Below are 20,526 nucleotides of genomic sequence, written 5' to 3' on the forward strand. Positions count from 1 at the left end.
ACCAGCAGTGGACCCTGCAGCTGGGAAATATGGTGGGTCATGCAAGCGCCACCTGTGTTTTATTATTTTTTATTATTTATCCTTTATTTTACCAGGTGATGTCCCATTGAGATATTCAAATCTCTTTTACAAGGGAGCCCTGGGGCAACAGATACACAAGTTGCACAGAAACATTGATGACAAGACAGACTAATAAGGACAGAATAACTTAGAAGAAAGACATATGGACTAGACAGACCAAAAAAACAGCGACACAAGCCAGTGACACAACAAACAAAACAGATTTACAGTACATGTAAAAACAATATAAAAATCACATAAACAGATTTACAGTACATGTAAACACAATATAAGAATCCTTGATCCTGTGAGGGAAATTTGGACAATATGGACAATAGACCTCTTAAGTCCGCCAACAAATAGCTGCCATCTTTGCCCACATAAGGAGATCCGGACATGTGTTCGCATGGGCAAACATGGTACCCTGACCCTGATCTCCTAATATGGGCAAAGATGGCAGCTTTTGGGCAGCATAGTTTGTGTATCATTCTGTGGTTTCTATCACACTAGTCTTGACTCTGTGTTGACCATCTGTGGTCATCTTCCAGTATAAGTGAAAACCTGGAGGTAACAGTTATGGTTTACCTATATATATGAAGAGTTTGGTTGCAAAACACTATATCCTCCATTTTCATATATATGATTATATGAATTTTCATAAATATTTTTTTATTATTTTGTTTTCCAAGCCGTGGCCTACTGTTTAGCACTCTGGACTTGTAACCGGAGGGTTGCCGGTTCGAGCCCCGACCAGTGGGCCGCGGCTGAAGTGCCCTTGAGCAAGGCACCTAATCCCTCACTGCTCCCCGAGCGCCGCTGTTGATGCAGGCAGCTCACTGCGCCGCGATTAGTGTGTGCTTCACCTCACTGTGTGTACACTGTGTGCTGTGTGTGTTTCACTAATTCACGGATTGGGATAAATGCAGAGACCAAATTTCCCTCACGGGATCAAAAGAGTATATATACTTACTTATATATACTTTATTATACTTTATACTGTATATGTTGGATTTTTTCACACTGGAGCGTTTTAACATAATATTTTCCTGGACTCTGCAAGAGTTGACTGAGTTATTGCGTAAACATGTCAGAGTGGCCGAGTTGCATGACCTGTGGAGGATGCAAGAATTGGACTCATAACTCACGAGCCCTATTTACCTTGTCTCACCGTTCTGCTTTGGGCTGCAGGAGCAGGAAAACTCCCCTACAACGGAGCACCAATCGTCCCCGCTGGACTTGATGGTGTGTTTACAGTAAATAAAGTATCCAGTTATTGTAGTGGTTTTGTGGTGTTAACTGTACCTATTTTGAGAGTGCATGGTGTTATGCACACAGTGAAAAATAGTAAAACATAACATAAACAATTACAAAAAAATCATGTTAAATTAGTCCATTGGTTAAATTTAACCTGCGTAAAAGTCCATGGGCAATGATGACTCTCTTGGCGTGAAGAGCGCACAGCATGATGACATTAACAGACCAACCCGGTAGCATTGCTGGCCGTCTTGAGAGCTCTGGGAGCACAGTGCAGTCTATATGGTTTTAATGTTTTCATTGTAATCAATGTAGGTAATCATAATGGCTGTTATACTGTATGTTTAAATGTTTGTTTGTATTAATGTAATCATATTAGCTGGTATAATTTAATTTAAATGTTCCTTGTATTGATGCTTTGTGTGCGTGTGTGTGTGTTTGTATGTGTGTGTGTGTGTGTGTGTGTGACAGGAAATAGTCAGTTCCCCATGGAGCCCCAGACTGCTGGCCTTGGGCCTGATGGGAAATCTGGAGGAGCTTACGGTACAAATCATCCACCAAAATAAATAACATTAACAACAACACAACAAATAACAATAACAAAAAAAATATAGAAAATATTTAAAAATAAAGATAGAAAGCACTGCAGTGTATCTTTGGGCTGCGAAAAATCTTATGGAAGTAAAAATCGTTAACACATCTTCTAATGCCGGCCTTACACCATATGATTATCGAGCGATTTCACTATTGGTCTCTATATTCACGTCTCTATTGCATGAGCCACGACTAAAAGACTTGCGATAATATCAAACATGTTTTATTGTCGTAACGGCGAGACTAGAAAAAGACTGAATCGGACTGACTTAAAATGCTACGATTGGCACCTTACACTAAGCGATCTAGTTGACGGGAGCGCACCGCGACTCCAGTAAAACTTCCATGATTTCATTACAACTTTGAAAATATAGTCGCCGACTATATAATCCGGTTTTTGCAATGTCTATATGCATGTCTCCAACTTTGGGGTTCACAATGTGTTTAAATTGTTCAATACATGATTTTATAACAGGCCAAATACAAAATAAATGTTACAAATATTGCCAAGATATCTGTAAACATTAAAATCAGAGGATAGGGCAGACAGACACTCATGAGTTCATGCTTTGTTTTATCGCTGGATTTTAGAATAGCCTATTATGGCAACCGATTGCATTCCGAGCTACAGTCAACTCTAGCAGGCATTAAATGACTGGAGACATTGTGAATTTAAAGATTGTCATAATGTGCTGTCTCTGCTATTGCTGCTTTTGATCAGTTAGATTTATTTGAAATCTCCTGTGGTGGGCTGGACATAGCTTCGAAATGCCCGCCCAGATTCCCCTTTCCACCTTAACGCATTCACACTGGTGCCGGAACTTATCGATTCGGCAAAATGTCTAGGGTGCTTGGTAGTAAATTTGGTGAGACACTTCGTCCCGCCGTTCCGCCTCGGTCTATGTAAAAAAGGACAGGCGTTCTGTGAATTTGGTACATAATTTTGCGGGGATTTTGGCAGTGTGTAAGGGCCTAGTGACTTCTCTCCAACACCAAACAAGAAGAGGCGAAAGTAGGTGACAGCTGTAGCCTACATGATTATTTGTTATTTTGCACATTATAAATTATTAGTCGGCTATTCCATGTGGCTGAACAACTCTATATTGGCTAGGGATGTGACACATGAAACAATGCTGGCGAAACACGAAAATATGACTTTGATATGAGTAAACTATCGTTTGAGATCCTGCTGATATCTAGTGCACAATGGGAAACAATTTAAAAGAATCTAGTTGCAGCCTTGTAAATAGTAACCCTGCAAGATCCCAAGTCGTTGCAAAATAGTCTAGTCATAGTCTTTGACTAGTCTGTGACTTAAAAACTCTATGACTTGTCTTTAGATGTGAGAGGGTCTGAGACTGTAGTCTTTCAAAAATCTTTTCCAGATCTTTTCGAAGTCTTCTGGTATAAGGATGGCAGAAGTCATGCTTGGCATATAACTTGTTGCATATTAGGTTTTCAGTCATTGTATGTCTGCATGGATGTTTGTCTTGACCCACCTGACCTTGACTCCTACTCTCTGATAGGTGGACTTCCGTATGGGGGCCAGCCAATGGGCTATGGAGGAGAGGGGAAGTCGCAGATGAAGTATGGTGAGCCTTACGAACCTGATATGGAAGGTAAAGAGATTAGCTTTTGGAGCATACGCTCACAGAGAAAAGGACCACGTTTAGCTTTTTCCTAACAGAAGATGTCTGAAATGTTCTACTCAGAACCCTGTTCTACTCAGTATAAAGGGTTATGTGTAGACATTGTTTCAGAATCTGTATGATCCTCAAAAACAGTGCGGTGCTCCTGATGTCAATGTCATGACAATCTAGACCGAACCTCCTCCTTTTGAAACAAAAATGAAATCCATGAATACCTTCTGGATTTTACACTGCGCCTAAGAGGCTCCTTTTCTCTGTGAGTGTATGTGTTTAAAAGAGAAGAAGCAGAAGAGAAGACATGAAGCCAGAGAGGCTGCTCACACGGCTTTGTGCTCTAACGAGAAGACGGCTTCAGCCACAGCAGCAGCAATAGCAGCTTCACTGAGCAACTCATAGATCACCATCTCACATCACCATCTCACATCTCACATCACCATCTCACATCAACATCTCACATCTTACATCACCATCTCACATCTCACATATCACATCACCATCTCACATCTCACATCAACATTTCACATCAACATCTCACATCTCACATCACCATCTCACATATCACATCACCATCTCACATCACACATCACCATCTCACATCTCACATCACCATCTCACATCTTACATCACCATCTCACATCACCATCTCACATCACCATCTCACATCTTACATCACCATCTCACATTTCCATCTCACATCTCACATCACCATCTCACATCTCACATCACCATCTCACATCACCATCTCACATCTTACATCACCATCTCACATCTCACATCACCATCTCACATCTCACATATCACATCACCATCTCACATCTCACATCACCATCTCACATCAATATTTCACATCAACATCTCACATCTCACATCACCATCTCACATCTCACATATCACATCACCATCTCACATCTCACATCACCATCTCACATCTTACATCACCATCTCACATCACCATCTCACATCTTACATCACCATCTCACATCACCATCTCACATCTTACATCACCATCTCACATTTCCATCTCACATCACCATCTCACATCTCACATCTCACATTACCATTTCACATCACCATCTCACATCTCACATCACCATCTCACATCACCATCTCACATCTTACATCACCATCTCACATCTCACATCACCATCTCACATCACCATCTCACATCACCATCTCACATCTTACATCACCATCTCACATCACCATCTCACATCTCACATCACCATCTCACATCACCATCTCACATCACCATCTCACATCACATGACCATCATCACATCATCACCATCACATCACCACATCATCACCATCACATGACCATCACCTCATCATCACCATCACGATCACATGACCATCACCTCATCACCATCACATGACCATCACCTCATCATCACCACATCATCACCATCATATCACCACATCATCACCATCATATCACCACATCATCACCACCACATCATCACCATCATATCACCACATCATCACCATCATATCACCACATCATCACATGACCATCACCACATCATCACCATCATATCACCACATCATCACATGACCATCACCACATCATCACCACATCATCACATGACTATCACCACATCATCACATGACCATCACCACATCATCACCATCATATCACCACATCATCACATGACCATCACCATTACTCTCTTTATCTCCAGTGCTTGCTCACATGCACTCTCTACCTCTCCACCTCTCCCTCTACCATTGCTTGTTGTCATGCACTATCCACCTTTCCCTCTCTCTCCACCTCTCTCTCTCTCCATTGCTTGTTGTCATGCACTATCCACCTTTCCCTCTCTCTCCACCTCTCTCTCTCTCCATTGCTTGCTCTCATGCACTCTCTCTCCTGCTCTCTCTCAGGCATTGGGGGTTTGTCTTTTGGGGGTTCACCCATGGGACTGGGTCCAGACCCCTCAGGGAAATATGGTAGGCTGTGGCCCTGTGTGTGTGTGTGTGTGTGTGTGTGTGTGTGTGTGTGTGTGTGTGTGTGTGTGTGTGTGTGTGTTTATAATAATTGTTATATAGTACAAGATCTGGTCTTACAGGGTAAAGCATTAAAGTGCATGTGATTACATTGCTTGTTTTATCAATATCTTCAAATGCATTTGTTCTGCCAAGTTTGCTTGCTTGATTTCATGTCTAAGGTGTGTGTGTGTGTGTGTGTGTGTGTGTGTGTGTGTGTGTGTGTGTGTTTAATTGTGTTTGTGTTTAATTCCCTTTCTCTGTCTCTTAGGAGCTAATATGCCCTATGTTGCACAGCCATATGATGCTAAATCAGCTGGTAAATATGGATATGGTGAGTCTCACTCGAAAAACTTGATCTACTGAGCTTCTGCACTCCAATATTATTGTGTGTATGTGTGTGTGTGTGTGTGTGTGTGTGTGTGTGTGTGTGTGTCCATCAGTTTGACCATTTCTTCATTTCTTCATTCTAACATCACCCCTCTGTGCCACAGGAGGCCCAGCTCTGCCATACGAATCTCAACCCCTTGGATTAGGATCCCATGGAAAATCTGGAGCCAAGTATGGTGAGTTCAACAGCAAATATATTACAATTATACAAAAAATGTTGTAGAAGCATCTCAAGGACCATTGATAGAAGTAGGATGCACCAGAGCTCAATTGCAAGCATCATAACAAAGGGTCTGAATACTTATGTAAATGAAAAATGAATTGAATCCATTTCATAATTAGATATTGGACATCTATGTTGAATGTACATGTATATATTGTGTACACGACGCGTGATATCTGTCTGTGTCCAATGTCCATATATGGCTGTACATTGCGGTGCGATGATGAGTGTGTCCTGTTTGTGTCCTCAGGACTCGGAGGACTCCCGTATGGAGGCCAACCCGCGGGCCTGGGAGGGGACGGGAAATCTGCCGCCAAATACGGTATTTAAGGGCCGCTCACACGCCAGATACGGTATTTAAGGGCCGCTTACACGCCAAATACGGTATTTAAGGGCCGCTCACACGCCGCTCACACGCCAAATACGGTATTTAAGGGCCGCTCACACGCCAAATACGGTGTTTAAGGGCCGCTTACACGCCGAATACAGTATTTAAGGGACGCTCACACGCCAAATACGGTATTTAAAGGAGAATTCCGGTGTGATTTTGACCTAAAGTGTTTTGAAACATGATACCGAGTGTGAACGTATGTCTCATAGCCCATCTCGGCTTTTCCCCTGCACTCCGAAATCTGGCGCTAGTTAGCCGATGCTACCAACAAGGCGGTCAATGGTGGTGCCTCGGCATCGGCATAGCCATGCAAATAAATCACTGTTTTACACCATTTACGAGGCTCAATGTATCTCCACACTTCATTGGTAGACTTCCGGGACCCTGACATTTAAAACGAGACATTGAGAACTTTGAAAAAGCACTGGTAGTTTACTTACAAGACGATTTATACAGACAGTATCTTCTCGAAGTTTAGCGTTTGCAGCCATCTTGAATTTAGTGGAAATGCATGGATTCCAGTTGCTGCTACTGGAAGAAACTGTAATCCATGCATTTCCACAGAATTATTTTTGGAATCTGATCCCTTATCATACCTGTTCATTCTTACTCGTCGCTCGACTTATCGTGACTAAATTCAAGATGGCTGCAAACGCTAAACTTCGTGAAGATACTGTCTGTATAAATCGTCTTGTAAGTAAACTACCAGTGCTTTTTCAAAGTTCTCAATGTCTCGTTTTAAATGTCAGGGCCCTCGGAAGTCTACCAATGAAGTGTGGAGATACATTGAGCCTCGTAAATGGTGTAAAACAGTGATTTATTTGCATGGCTATGCCGATGCCGAGGCACCACCATTGACCGCCTTGTTGGTAGCATCGGCTAACTAGCGCCAGATTTCGGAGTGCAGGGGACAAGCCGAGATGGGCTATGAGACATACGTTCACACTCGGTATCATGTTTCAAAACACTTTAGGTCAAAATCACACCGGAATTCTCCTTTAAGGGCCGCTCACACGCCGAATACGGTATTTAAGGGCCCCCACGATATCGTTGGGGATCACTTTCAGAGCGATTTTGAGAACGATACAAAGCTAACAGCCAATAAGAACCCATTTTAGCCATCACATTCATTAACACAAGGAGAGACTTATCGTTTATCGTTGGTTAGTGTGGGCGCTTTTATCATTATTGTTATAGTTATGATTATAGTTATGATTATAGTTATGATTATAGTTATCATGATTGTTATAGTTATGATTATAGTTATCATTATTGTTATAGTTATCATTATAGTTATGATTATAGTTATCATGATTGTTATAGTTATGATTATAGTTATCATTCCAGCTGTGAACGGCCCTTTAGAGATTATCTATCACTCTGTCCAGGCATCTATCTTTCTCTCCATTCATTATCCATCCGTCCGTCCATGCCATCTATCTGTCTATCCTTCTGTGCATATATCATCCATCCACCCATTCATCTATCTATAATGGAAATAAACCACTTATATCAAACATAAAAATTACATAACGTGGAACTAAACCACATATATCAAACATAAATATTACATAACGTGGAAATAAACCACATATATCAAACATAAATATTACATAACGTGGAACTAAACCACATATATCAAACATAAATATTACATAATGTGGAAATAAACCACATATATCAAACATAAATATTACATAATGTGGATCTAAACCACATATATCAAACATAAATATTACATATTAAATTGAAAACCTGCTTTAATTGATCTCTCTGTGTCTCTCCCTCTCTGCGGCTGAAGGAGGTTTACCATACGGTGGTCCGCCACTGGACGCTAAATCAGCTGGGAAATATGGTGAGCTTGGCCTACTGTAGACATACACACATATACAGTACAGTATATACACACACACACATACGCACATGAACACAGACACACACACACACACACACACACACACACACACACACACACACACACACACGCACACACGCACGAGCACACACACACACACACTCACACACACACACAAACCTTGTACAGTGGTTAGCTATTGGATGCCAGATCTGTAGGGAAATACGTGAGCTCAGCCGACTGCAGAGAGAAAGACACACACACACACACACACACACACACACACACACACACCTTACGGTGGTCAGCCACTAGATGCCAGATCAGCAGGGAGATACGGTGAGCTGGGACTACTGCGCTGAGATCCTCTCAGACTAAACACAAACATCTGCAGCAGGACTTTTACACAGGACATCCTGTGGGAAGGAGAGAGAGAAGGAGAGAGAGAGCGATGGAGAAGGAGAGAGAGCGATGGAGAAGGAGAGAGAGAGTGATGGAGAGAGAGAGAGAGAGATGGAGAAGGAGAGAGAGAGAGATGGAGAAGGAGAGAGAGAGCGATGGAGAGAGAGAGAGAGAGATGGAGAAGGAGAGAGAGAGAGATGGAGAAGGAGAGAGAGAGAGATGGAAAGAGAGAGAGAGAGATGGAGAAGGAGAGAGAGAGAGATGGAGAAGGAGAGAGAGAGCGATGGAGAGAGAGAGAGAGATGGAGAAGGAGAGAGAGAGAGATGGAGAAGGAGAGAGAGAGCGATGGAGAGAGAGAGAGAGAGATGGAGAAGGAGAGAGAGAGAGATGGAGAAGGAGAGAGAGAGAGATGGAGAGAGAGAGAGAGAGATGGAGAAGGAGAGAGAGAGAGATGGAGAAGGAGAGAGAGAGCGATGGAGAGAGAGAGAGAGAGATGGAGAAGGAGAGAGAGAGAGATGGAGAAGAAGAGAGAGAGAGCGATGGAGAAGGAGAGAGAGAGCGATGGAGAGAGAGAAGGAGAGAGAGACTTATGTACACACACCATAGACATCAGACTTATGTACACACACCATAGACATCAGACTTATGTACACACACCATAGACATCAGGCTTATGTACACACACCATAGACATGAATGTGATGCCACATCAGACTTATGTACACACACCATAGACATCAGACTTATGTACACACACCATAGACATCAGACTTATGTACACACACCATAGACATCAGGCTTATGTACACACACCATAGACATCAGGCTTATGTACACACACCATAAACATGAATGTGATGCTGCAGTATCACATTACTACAAAAACAGCAGTAGCTTTATTGCCTGTTGTAGTACATGAGTTTGTGTATGTACTGTAAGTCTAGTCATATAAATTAGTGTTAATGTGGTATGCCGTTTTAAGGTGGTTTGTATTTTATTTAATGTGGTTTGTATGTGGCTTGTATGGTATTTAATGTGGCTTGTATGGTATTTAATGTGGTTTGTATGGTATTTAATGTGGTTTGTATGTGGTTTGTATGGTATTTAATGTGGTTTCTATGGTATTTAATGTGGTATCTATGGTATTTAAATGTCTTTAGGGGAACTGCCTTATGAAGCACCTGGGCCTCAAGGCCAACCTGATGGTCAGTATGGTGAGTGGAACCATATGATGAAGGTGTATATTTGTATATCTCTGTGTTTATTTGTTTGTTTATATGTTTACATGTTGTTTACTTTATGCATAGGTGCACCAGAGGGCCACTACTCTCCAGAAACCATCTCCCTGGGAGGCGATGCCAAGTCAGGAAAGTATGGTGAGTTTGTCATTCATTCTCCGGTCCATCCAACTACCCATCCATTCGTCTATTCACCCATTCATTCATTCATCCATTCTACCAATAATTCATCCATTCATTCCATCACAAATTCCACCCATCCATCCATGCATCTGTCCATTCCCCTGCTGTTTCCCTGGTTCCCTCAAATTTGTGAAGTGCACTCTTGCCCTGTTCTCCTCTCAAACTGCCCACTCTTTCGTTGTGTATCTGATGGTTGTTGCCTTGGCGATGTCTCCTAGGAAACCCAGCTTTGCCGTATGAAACTCTCCCCATGGGCCCCATCACGGATGGCAAGTCGGTGGAACCTTTAGGTACTGTACACAGCATCCTTTAGACATCCATCCTTAGGTACTGTACACAGCATCCTTTTGACATCCATCTTTAGGTACTGTACACAGCATCCTTTTGACATCCATCTTTAGCTACTGTACACAGCGTCCTTTAGGTACCACAACTGCTCTTAACTACTGTACACAGCATCCTTTAGGTACCACAACTGCTCTTAGCTACTGTGCACAGCATCAGCCTCATAAGTTCCATTTTAATGCCCGTCACTCAGAATGATCAGTTCAGAAAACAGCCATAGTAATACAGTATGAAAACACCATTTAATTGAATAATATTTATCCCAAATGTGGGATAAATAAAGTATCTATCTATCTATCTATCTATCTATCTATCTATCTATCTATCTATCTATCTATCTTTCTTTCTATCTATCTATCTATCCATCTATTTATTTTGTTAGAATTACAGTACATAACTATAATGCTATATTTTGATCATTAATAACTTTCTGCAGTGATAATTTTCTACATGCCAGCCTTACAATTTATATAATTAAATATCCAATTAATTGTCTGTTGTAGTATGTCTGTGCTTGATGATGTTAATATGTTCTTCGTGTCTGTTCTTGATGATGTTAATATGTTCTCCGTGTCTGTGCTTGATGATGTTAATATGTTCTCCTTGTTCTCTACAGCTCCGTATGAGGCCCTTCCTCCAGTTCCGCAGATTGATGGGGTCAAATCCATCGACCAGTTTGGTCAGTTTATGTGCTACTGATTATCAGCTGTTTATGTGCAATGTGCAGCTTACTGTCTCGCCTTTCCTCTTAGCTGAACACCTTAATCTCATACACACAGATACATACTCACACACAGACACCTAAACATAAACACACACAGATACACACGCATACATACTCACACACAGACACCTAAACATAAACACACACAGATACACACACATACATACTCACACACAGACACCTAAACATTAACACACACAGAGACACACATATACATACTCACACACAGACACCTAAACATAAACACACACAGACACCTAAACATTAACACACACAGAGACACAAATATACATACACACACAAATACACACACACACACAGAGAGAGAGATACACAAATACACACACAGACACACATATACGCTCACACATAAACACAGAGAGACACACACAGACTGACAGATACACACTGAAAGAGAGAGAGAGAGAGAGAGAGATTGAGTGAGAGAGAGAAAAAGAGAAAGAGAGAAAGAGAGAGAAAGAAAAACTAAGACAAACAGACACACCTACACACTCACTCACCATTCTATCGTGTGTGTGCGTGTGTGTGTGTGTGTGTGTGTGTGTGTGTTTTGTAGGAGAGGGAGAGCTTCCACCACAGCCACAGCCTGATGGTCAAGTTGTACTGGGAGAGGGAGCAGAGAACCCTACCACAGGTACATGTGTGTGTGTGTGTGTGTGTGTGTGTGTGTGTGTGTGTGTGTGTGAGAGAGAGAGAGAGAGAGAGAGAGAGAGAGAGAGTCACTGTGAATTCTGAGAGAGTGTATTCTGAGTGCTGTCTTTTCCTGTCAGTCTGTTTAATGTGAGATTGATGCTATTGCTCAAACCTCATCAGATCAGTCTGTTTAATGTGAGATTGATGCTATTGCTCAAACCTCATCAGATCTGGCTTCCCAAGCTCACTATATCTGCTAACTCATGATCTATACGTTTCAGGTAAAGGTGATTATGTAACTGGAGCCTTTCAACCTGAAGGTGAGATGCGTACAAGTTGTGTATGTGTGTGTGTGTATATGAGTGTGTGTGTGTGTGTGTGTACACGCGTGCGTGTGTGTGTATGCTTCTACGCATGTGCGTGTTGATAGCTGTGTGCATGCCTATGAGTTGCTTGTGCGCTTTGTAAACCCCCCTCTCTCTCCCTTCTCTCTTCCTCTCTCACCACCTTTCTTCCTCTCTCCATCTGACCCCTGACCCGGCACCATCTGACCCCTGACCTGTCACCATCTGACCTCTGACCCCTGACCTGGCACCATCTGACCCCTGTCATCTTCATCTCTCTATCCATCATTTTATTCTTCCCATCTTATTATTGTCTTCATTTCATCCTTTTTTTAATGATCTCAATCGTTTTGTCTTTCTTCAATCATTTTAAACAATCTTTTATCTGTCTTCCCTTTCTCATTCTGTTCATCTTTTGATTCCTCCTCTCTCTATCTTTTTCCATCTTCTTCTTCAACCCATCTCATCATCTTCCTCTCTACTTTTCTCTCTTGTCCTCATCATATTCATCTTTCCTCTCTTTCCTCTTCTGTCTCTCTGTCCCTTCTTTTTTCCTCTCCTCCTCCTTCAGCCGTTTCCTTCTTCCCTGCTGCTTCCGCTGGCCCCGCCCCAGTCGACAGCGACGCTGCTCCCTCATTGGCTCCCGCGCCTGCTGTCTCCGCCCCGCTGCCTGATGACTCCTCGCTGCCCCCTTCGTCGCTTGTGGTGCCCCTGGTGTCGGCGGCGCCCCCTGCTGGTGATGGCGGGGAAGTGCCGGGTGCCGACGGGGCCCCCCCAAGCCAGCCCCCCCCTCAGGCTTCCGTCCACGAGGCCGAGCTTCCGCCAGTGCTGCTGCAGCCGGGGGCCCACTCACACCAGATACACATCCAACAGCACCTCAAGTTCCACTTTCACCCCAAGTCATGGAAAGGTAACACAGAAACTCCATGAGAGAGAGAGAGAGAGAGAATGAGTGAGACAGCAAAAGAGTTAGTGAGCGAGAGAGAATGGAGAAGAGAGAGAGAGAATGAAAGAGTGTGTGAGTGATGGAGTGAGAGAATGAGAAAGAGTGGGAGAGTGTGTGAGTGAGGGAGTGAAAGAGAGAGAATGGAGCAGAGAGAGAATGAGAGAGAGACAGAGAGGGAGAGAGAATGAGAGAGAGAGAATGAGGGAGAGACATCATCATTAAGATGAGACAGGTCTTCATGAGTACATAATCATAGCTGCTGCTTTCTTAAAAGCTTATGCAAAGCTTTACTGACTAAATGCTTTTACTATGCTTTGCCAAACGTATTTTTAATTCTACCGTTTTCTAATATATGAAACCTAAAATTTAAATTAGCTTTGAAGTAAACTTTCACACTAGCCTGTAGTTTCCTATGGATAATTTGGTCACGGTACGTCATTAAAGACGGCTTAATGGGTCAGGTCAGGGCAGTGATGTCTCCAAATATGGCATCAGAGGCCACTGCCAATGACCCCAGTGAACTGAAACAGTGATCTCCAGTGTACGCTCAGTACTTTTCAGTATATATTATCAGTCCCCTGCTTTACACTGCAGGTCAGTCAGCCAAATGTCAGGTGTGACCAATAAGAGAGAGTGCAGTAGTATTGTAGCAGTAGTGTAATCTGTCAGTTTATTTAGAGACTTGTAAAACGTACCACAGATTACAGTCACTGTGTCCTTAAAGAACTGTTAAGATGTCCATAAACTCATATTGAACTGTTGTATTTTGTCTTGAAGGTGGCAAAGAAACCAAGTATGAGCTAAATGGATTCTTTGGTAATGGTTACCAAGGTGAGCGTGTAGACTACTTATATAGTAATGCAAGAACATGTTGACATTTGTTTGGTTCACAACCTTCTAAACAATTCAATAAGTATAATGACATTCTATTTTGTGGGGAACTGCCCAATTAAACTTCTCTTTTTTAACCCTCTAACTTCCCTCCTTGTGTGTCATTGCAGGCTAATCATGCAGATGGGAACCACATAGATTAAATATATATCTTTTACTTGATATGTTTGTATTTCTATTGTCATGGTTGTTGTATATTTTTTATTAATTACATTTAGTTTTTATGTCTATAATTGGCCATACTTTTGTATTATTGTCCATATCCAGTGTAAACAAATGTTTATACGAGTGTTTTCTGTCAATGAGGTCTTTCCCTGAATGTTTACTTTAGATTTGATCTCATGTTTTTTTTTATGCATAAAACAAGTTTCTGTCCATTTGTCTTTCAGCTGAGGTGTTTTGGAGACCTTTGTGATGTTCATGTTAATCGTATCACTTCATTTCTCATGCATCATAAATAGAATAGCTCTGCTAAGAAATGTTGACAGTCCATCTGTTGTAATAGACAGATAAGAAAAAATATACAAAATTACACTCCACTCAATTTACCCTCAAGCGCATGTTGTGTACAGAGCGCACTAGAAGGCACTGTGAACTACACACAAATACGTTTATTTTGCGTGAGAAAGCTGATATACTTCCTGTGGCAAGCACCTGTCTGATTTTTAGACACTTTTGATTTAATAAAAAAAAAACTTTAAACATGAATCATGTGTGTTTGAATGTTTCTTTCTCTCGTGGCAATTTTATGGCAAATTGATTAGGCTACTTTGTCTCTCCGACACTTGCGCAAAATCTGCGCAGAGTACTTGGCTGCACTGCATTAACACCTGTGCGCCTCTTCATGCACTGGGGTTTTGTGCGCTGTAAATGTTGCTGTGGCTCAAGGCTGTGTTACAATAATCCCGCAGGATGCTGGTATTGGGCGCCCGCTGAGGTGTAAATCGCGCGCAGTGATTGGACACAGGTGCAGCCAACGAGTCCCGCAAGCTGCTCATGTGCCAAGAGGATACCGGTGGGGTGATGGACGATCGGTGGCGCAGGGCCTTCACAGCAGGAGCTGAGAAGTTTTTAGCTGACCGGTGTAGTATTAGAAATGGTAACAGGCTAAACTGCAGAACATGTTAATGGACAGCTGACCAACATCTCCAGAGGGAACGGGGACGGCGAGCAGCCTTGGATTTCCTAAACGGTGCGCCATGGATTTTGTTAAAAAACCCAAACTGCTCGACTTCAAGAGCTCCCCCCCTCACCTGCAATTTAACGACTTTGTACTGACCGGGTACCGTCCCGTCTCGACTTTGAAAGAATGTCTCCATAGTCTCTTCTACCTGCACAATGAGTTTGGGAACATCTATACGCATGGTAAGCCATAGCTACTCTTTTGCAGAATAGTCTTACCGTAGTCGCAAATTCCATAATGAGTAGCCTACCCTAATAACTAACAAACGCATATTATTTTGCACACATTAGACAAGACAATGCATTGGCCTGTAGGCCTTTGGGGTTGGCTGGGTGTAAATGGTAAGGAGTAGGAAATAGTTTGCAGCCACAGGTAAATGCCTGCGCTAAAGCTTCCAGATTAGCTATCATCTCTTGTGCAACAGGTCTTTTTATAGCAACAGTTTAGAGAGCGGGTCATTAAAAAGATAGTCGGTCACTTTTCAATAAAACTCTTTGACCCATTGAGGCAATGATATGGGTCAACTCTCACTAACGACAGTTTAGGCTGCTACAATACGTGCGTTTTTCTCCCTGTTAAGAGACCTGCAGCAAGCAGGGTGTTTGCAAGATTACCGTAATCGGGTCAGGGATGCGGTGACCTAAGGCGGCGTTAAGAGTGGGGTGATGTCTTTAAATAGACCCGTAATTGCTCGGCAATTACTGACCTGTCAGCAATTTTAAGATCATTGATCACATTGATCAGACTAAAGCATCTTAGGGTTTACTAAACGAATTGGCATTACAATATTTTTCCCCTCCTTTAACAGTCAAGATATAAATGAGTAGGCTATAACATTATTTTAATCATTTTCTCTCACCAGTTGTTTGTAGTGTTGGAAAGTATGCCTACAAAACTTTCTCAAACAACAAAAATACTTTTTTATTAGGACCTAGGTGCTGACAGCCTAGGCTACTCCCGCCCTTGAACTGACAGTGTTGCGCTACATCTCCTCTCCGCCTCAACTGTGATATCCCTGCTAAGCCAGTTAGCGCCGCTAATAGCTTGTAACACTCTTACCAGCATATGAGCGCAGCGTGATTAAGGCAACCCCTGCCTAAAAAAGCCCCGGTAACATTACCTCAAAGACGACACGAGCAAAAGCAGCCGTGTGTGCCGACACGCAGGACACAAATCCAGAAATGCTGTGTAGGAGCAGCTTTTCATTGGGCCTCAGGTTTACATACACATACAAGGGTGCCGCTATTAAGAGAATGTGATATTGTCCGTATAGGGCCTTGGAATTGCCCTAAACTCCCCACCACCACACACACACACCCCTACAGCAATGCCCAAAACATAAAGTGTTTGTTCTGTACGATCACTTCCTACATTCATTCCCATACATTGAATCAAGTGACTTTATTACACAACCTATCCATGTAGTCTTCAGCACCTCAGTAGCATGGCACCATATGGGCCTGGCTCTTTTTGTTTTGAAGTGGGCCCATTTCTAGTATTAGGCCTAAACACAAACACTTTAATCACGTTCTCTTTTTCCCTCTCACCCTCTTCTCCTCTCCTCCTCTTATTCTCGTCTTTGCTCTCCTCCTCTCATTCCCTTCTTTCCTGTCCTCTCACCTTTTCCTCTCATTCTCTCTTTTCTTCACATCCTTTTCTTCTCTCTTTTCTCTTCTCTCTCTTGTCATCTCTTCTCTCCTCTCCTTTCATGTCCTCTCTCCTCTCTTTCTCTCCTATTCTCTTCTTTTTCTTCTCTTCTCTCCTTTCATCTTCTCTCTTCTCTCTTTCTCTCCTATTCTCTTCTTTTTCTTCTCTTCTCTCCTTTCATCTTCTCTCTTCTCTTTCTCTCTCCTCTCTTTCTCTCCTATTCTCTTCTTTTTCTTCTCTCCTCTCCTTTCATCTTCTCTCTTCTCTTTCTCTCTCCTATTCTCTTATCTCTCTTCTCTTCTCTCTCTCCTCCTCTCTCCTCCCTCCCCTCCTCTCCTTCAGCCATCCCATTCCTGTGTTTCCTGTTGCTGCTGCCCCTCAACATCCCCTGGTCCCAGAGCGACGCGGGCTGGATCTGCGTGCTGCACTACCTGGCTTGCCTCTCGCCAACGGTGGGCTCCGTGCTCTATCACCTCTTCATGAACCATGAGGGCGGAGAGCCCATCTACGACACCCTGCTCTCGCTCGACATGTTCGGCGTGTGCCTCGTCAACACCCTTGGTGAGTCCACACTGGAGATAAGGCGGCGTCCTACATCGTTTCAATCTCTGAAAAAGGGTCCTCTCTACGTCTTTGGTGACTTCATTCTTGGTTCTTTCGGGGTGTTTGAAAGATGGTGTGTGAAAAACTTTAAAAAGTACTGCTGAAAGTGTTAATGTACATCCCCAAAAGCTTCAGCGCTCTGTCCTCCTTGTTCTGTCCTTCTCTCTTCTTTCTTCCTCATTCTTTCTTTCCCATTTCCTGTTTCCCTCACCTCTGTGTCATTTCCTGTTTCCCTCACCTCTGTGTCATTTCCTGTCTCCCTCACCTCTGTGTCATTTCCTGTCTCCCTCACCTCTGTGTCATTTCCTGTTTCCCTCACCTCTGTCTATCATTGTCAATTGACATTGTTTGTTTCCTCTCATTCTCTCTCTCTCTCTCTCCTTTGTTCCTTCTCCCATTCTATTCCTTCCACCTTCTCTCTTTTTCCATCTTACCCCTCCCCCATCAGGAGCGCTGCCCATCATCCACATTACGCTCAGGGATGGATTACTGCACGGGCCTACCGGGCCCAGGGGGTCAGGGGGCCCTGAAGCCCAAGCCTTTACATGGAATCATTGCCTCAATATCAACAAATCAGGATGTAGGCTATGAATCTGATTGAATTTAGTATTGGCTATCCCAAATTAAAAATGTTCTGGGGGAGGACTCCCAAACCCCCCCTCCCACATATGCAACAGTTAGTGGGGGGCCCTTAATACATCTGGACCCAGGGGCCCGAAAGTTCATAATCCGCCCATGATCACGCTGCTGTGCTCCCCCGATGCCCGGCGTGCTGCGTTCCTGGCCTACGTGGCCTCCTGGCTAGAGTGTTTTAGTAAACACAAACACTTTAATCATGTTCTCTTTTTCCCCTCTCACCCTCTTCTCCTCTCCTCTCATTCTCGTCTTTTCTCTCCTCCTTTCATTCCCTTCTTTCCTGTCCTCTCACCTTCTTCTCCTCTCATTCTCTCTTTTCTTCACATTCTCTTCTCTTCTCTCTCTTCTCATCTCTTCTCTCCTCTCCTTTCATCTCCTCTTTTCTCTTTCTCTCTTTCTCTTTCTCTTTCTCCCATCTTACCCCTCCTCCCCCCATCAGGAGCACTGCCCATCATCCACATCACACTGCTGTGCTACCCGGACGCTCGGCGCGCTGCGCTCCTGGCCTACGTGACGCTCTCGCTCTTCGGCGTCCACTCGGCCGTGACGGCGCGCAGCAACATGCGGCGGCTGCAGTCCTTCTTCTGGCAGGCGCTCTTCCGCGTCTTCCTCTACGCACTGCGCTGGTATGGCCCGGGCACCGGCAGCCCCGACTCCATGCACTTCTACGCCACCATGGACTCGCTGGCCGTGCTGGGCGGCCTGGTCAACGTGGTGCGCATGCCCGAGCGGCTCAGCCCCGGCAGCTTCGACTACTGGCTCAACAGCCACCAGATCATGCACATGCTGGTGGCGCTCTCCATCGTCTACCTGCACTGGGGCATGATGGAGGACCTCGTGTGGCTGCGCACCTTTGAGTGCCCACCGGAGTGAACCAGGAACCTCAGGGAACACCAAGGAACCTCAGGAACCTTAGGGAACATCAGGGAACCTTAGGGAACGTCAGGGAACCTTAGGGAACTGGGATCAAACTTAGACAACATACAGTACAGTTGAGTCACACTCTACATATAGACATCTGGAGTTTGCCTACCAAAAAAGCTGCCATCTTTGCTCATATAAGGAGATCCGTGCCCATGCAATTTTTTCCTATGGGAAAATAAAATGGGGATTTTGAAAATTGCTCCAGTCAACTCTTGCATTGACACAGAAGTCTGAGATGCTGAGGTTTTGCCTTACACACTTTTGTCATCTGTCTTTGAGTGGTATCTTCGGTATGTCCAATTGGTGAATTTTGATTTTTGCTACATGGGAGCTAACCGAAGCTAACTATTCTGAGGAGTTAGCCTCTGACTTCTGACACCCAAGATCACAAAGAAACACTTGTAGTCAGATGACAAAAGTATGTAATTTAAAAGGTCTGCATCTCAAACCTTCTTCATTACCTTCAACAGAGTTTGGCAGGCGCGATTATTCAAAGTCCCCATGTTATTTTCCCATAGGAAAACAAAACACATGAACACATTGCATTCAAAGAGGTGTGTCGTCTGGAGAGTTCCATGTTCATTCCTATTTACAGTAACGTTGGTGTATATAATGTTGAATAGAGTAAAAGTCAAAGACGGAATTCATCATCAGCAGCAGCTATGGACTTCCAGGATGCGCTTTAAAAGTTGGTATATTTATGTTTACCTTGTTAAGAAGGGGTATGTGCTTTGATGTGCTCATAACAGGGTTGATTGATATTATCCACATCAGTGGAAAGCTGGGAAGACAAATATGGTGCTTGTTGTTGCTGTTGTGTATATTCTATCTCTATGGTGTTGCCATCCAGGCCTGCTGGTCCAGGTCTTGGAGAGCGGCTGGGTCCTCAGGGTTTTACTTTAATTCTTACTCTAATCATGAACAGAAGGGACATTTCTGTTCCCAAAGACAGACCACTAGGAGGACCACCAGTGGCTCACAAAATAACGGGGTAATTACCACGAAGACTCCAGTCCACACACTATAAGATTTTACGAGTCAATTTTGAGCAGTGACATGATACACAATTTCAGTCTGCTGTGCAATGTACTGTTGCATGGTTTCATTGACATTAAAGTTGACTTGACTTGACTTGAAAGCAAAAAAGGATTTCTCCAACATTTTATCAAGGACTGATAAAGAATGGACTTAGTAGTTGCGAACCTGACAGACAGTGTGCTTGTGTAGAGAAGAGAGAAGAGAAGAGAAGAAAAGAGAAGAGAAGAGAAGACCCTTTTGGACTGGGTTGGTGTGTAGAGAAGAGAGAGAGAGAGAGAGAAGACCCTTTTGGACTGGGTTGGTGTGTAGAGAAGAGAGAGAGAGAGAGAGAAGACCCTTTTGGACTGGGTTGGTGTGTAGAGAAGAG

General features: G+C 43.4%; 2 protein-coding genes across 5 annotated transcripts; both read left to right on the forward strand.

The window, feature by feature from the left end:
• The first annotated feature begins 1,506 nt into the window (after positions 1 to 1,506).
• Positions 1,507 to 14,774, forward strand: cmn (calymmin). 2 transcript variants are annotated; one of them, XM_076298871.1, is made up of 17 exons: positions 1,507 to 1,625; positions 1,786 to 1,857; positions 3,435 to 3,527; positions 5,441 to 5,506; positions 5,814 to 5,876; positions 6,037 to 6,108; positions 6,406 to 6,477; positions 8,348 to 8,401; positions 9,964 to 10,017; positions 10,111 to 10,179; positions 10,443 to 10,514; positions 11,186 to 11,248; positions 11,871 to 11,948; positions 12,229 to 12,267; positions 12,863 to 13,201; positions 14,015 to 14,068; positions 14,239 to 14,774. In XM_076298871.1, the coding sequence occupies exons 2-17, from the start codon at positions 1,803 to 1,805 to the stop codon at positions 14,241 to 14,243; spliced, it is 1,248 nt and encodes a 415-aa protein (XP_076154986.1). In that variant the 5' UTR covers positions 1,507 to 1,625; positions 1,786 to 1,802; the 3' UTR covers positions 14,244 to 14,774. The 2 variants fall into 2 exon arrangements, with proteins under 2 accessions (XP_076154986.1, XP_076154987.1); XM_076298872.1 differs by having other exon boundaries at positions 3,435 to 3,500.
• A 298-nt stretch (positions 14,775 to 15,072) lies between these two features.
• Positions 15,073 to 19,707, forward strand: paqr4b (progestin and adipoQ receptor family member IVb). 3 transcript variants are annotated; one of them, XM_076298873.1, is made up of 3 exons: positions 15,073 to 15,493; positions 17,301 to 17,519; positions 18,637 to 19,707. In XM_076298873.1, the coding sequence occupies exons 1-3, from the start codon at positions 15,328 to 15,330 to the stop codon at positions 19,068 to 19,070; spliced, it is 819 nt and encodes a 272-aa protein (XP_076154988.1). In that variant the 5' UTR covers positions 15,073 to 15,327; the 3' UTR covers positions 19,071 to 19,707. The 3 variants fall into 3 exon arrangements, with proteins under 3 accessions (XP_076154988.1, XP_076154989.1, XP_076154990.1); XM_076298874.1 differs by having other exon boundaries at positions 15,073 to 15,492; positions 17,414 to 17,519; XM_076298875.1 differs by lacking the exon at positions 17,301 to 17,519.
• Positions 19,708 to 20,526: the final 819 nt, after the last annotated feature.

The sequence above is a fragment of the Alosa pseudoharengus genome, unplaced genomic scaffold, assembly GCF_046254945.1.
Source record: "Alosa pseudoharengus isolate Yale_2024_CS ecotype anadromous, Long Island Sound unplaced genomic scaffold, YU_APseudo_1.1 YU_APseudo_1.1_scf_21, whole genome shotgun sequence".
Lineage (NCBI taxonomy): Eukaryota > Metazoa > Chordata > Actinopteri > Clupeiformes > Clupeidae > Alosa > Alosa pseudoharengus.

Bases quoted from the DNA above. Each gene is read 5' to 3' on its own strand.
- cmn (XM_076298871.1), top strand. From the start codon at position 1,803: ATGGAGCCCCAGACTGCTGGCCTTGGGCCTGATGGGAAATCTGGAGGA. The intron at 11,249-11,870 runs GTCAGTTTATGT...TGTGTTTTGTAG, and splicing joins CAAATCCATCGACCAGTTTG to GAGAGGGAGAGCTTCCACCA. The intron at 13,202-14,014 runs GTAACACAGAAA...TTTGTCTTGAAG, and splicing joins TCACCCCAAGTCATGGAAAG to GTGGCAAAGAAACCAAGTAT.
- paqr4b (XM_076298873.1), top strand. From the start codon at position 15,328: ATGGATTTTGTTAAAAAACCCAAACTGCTCGACTTCAAGAGCTCCCCC. The intron at 15,494-17,300 runs GTAAGCCATAGC...CCTCTCCTTCAG, and splicing joins TGGGAACATCTATACGCATG to CCATCCCATTCCTGTGTTTC. The intron at 17,520-18,636 runs GTGAGTCCACAC...TCCCCCCATCAG, and splicing joins GTGCCTCGTCAACACCCTTG to GAGCACTGCCCATCATCCAC.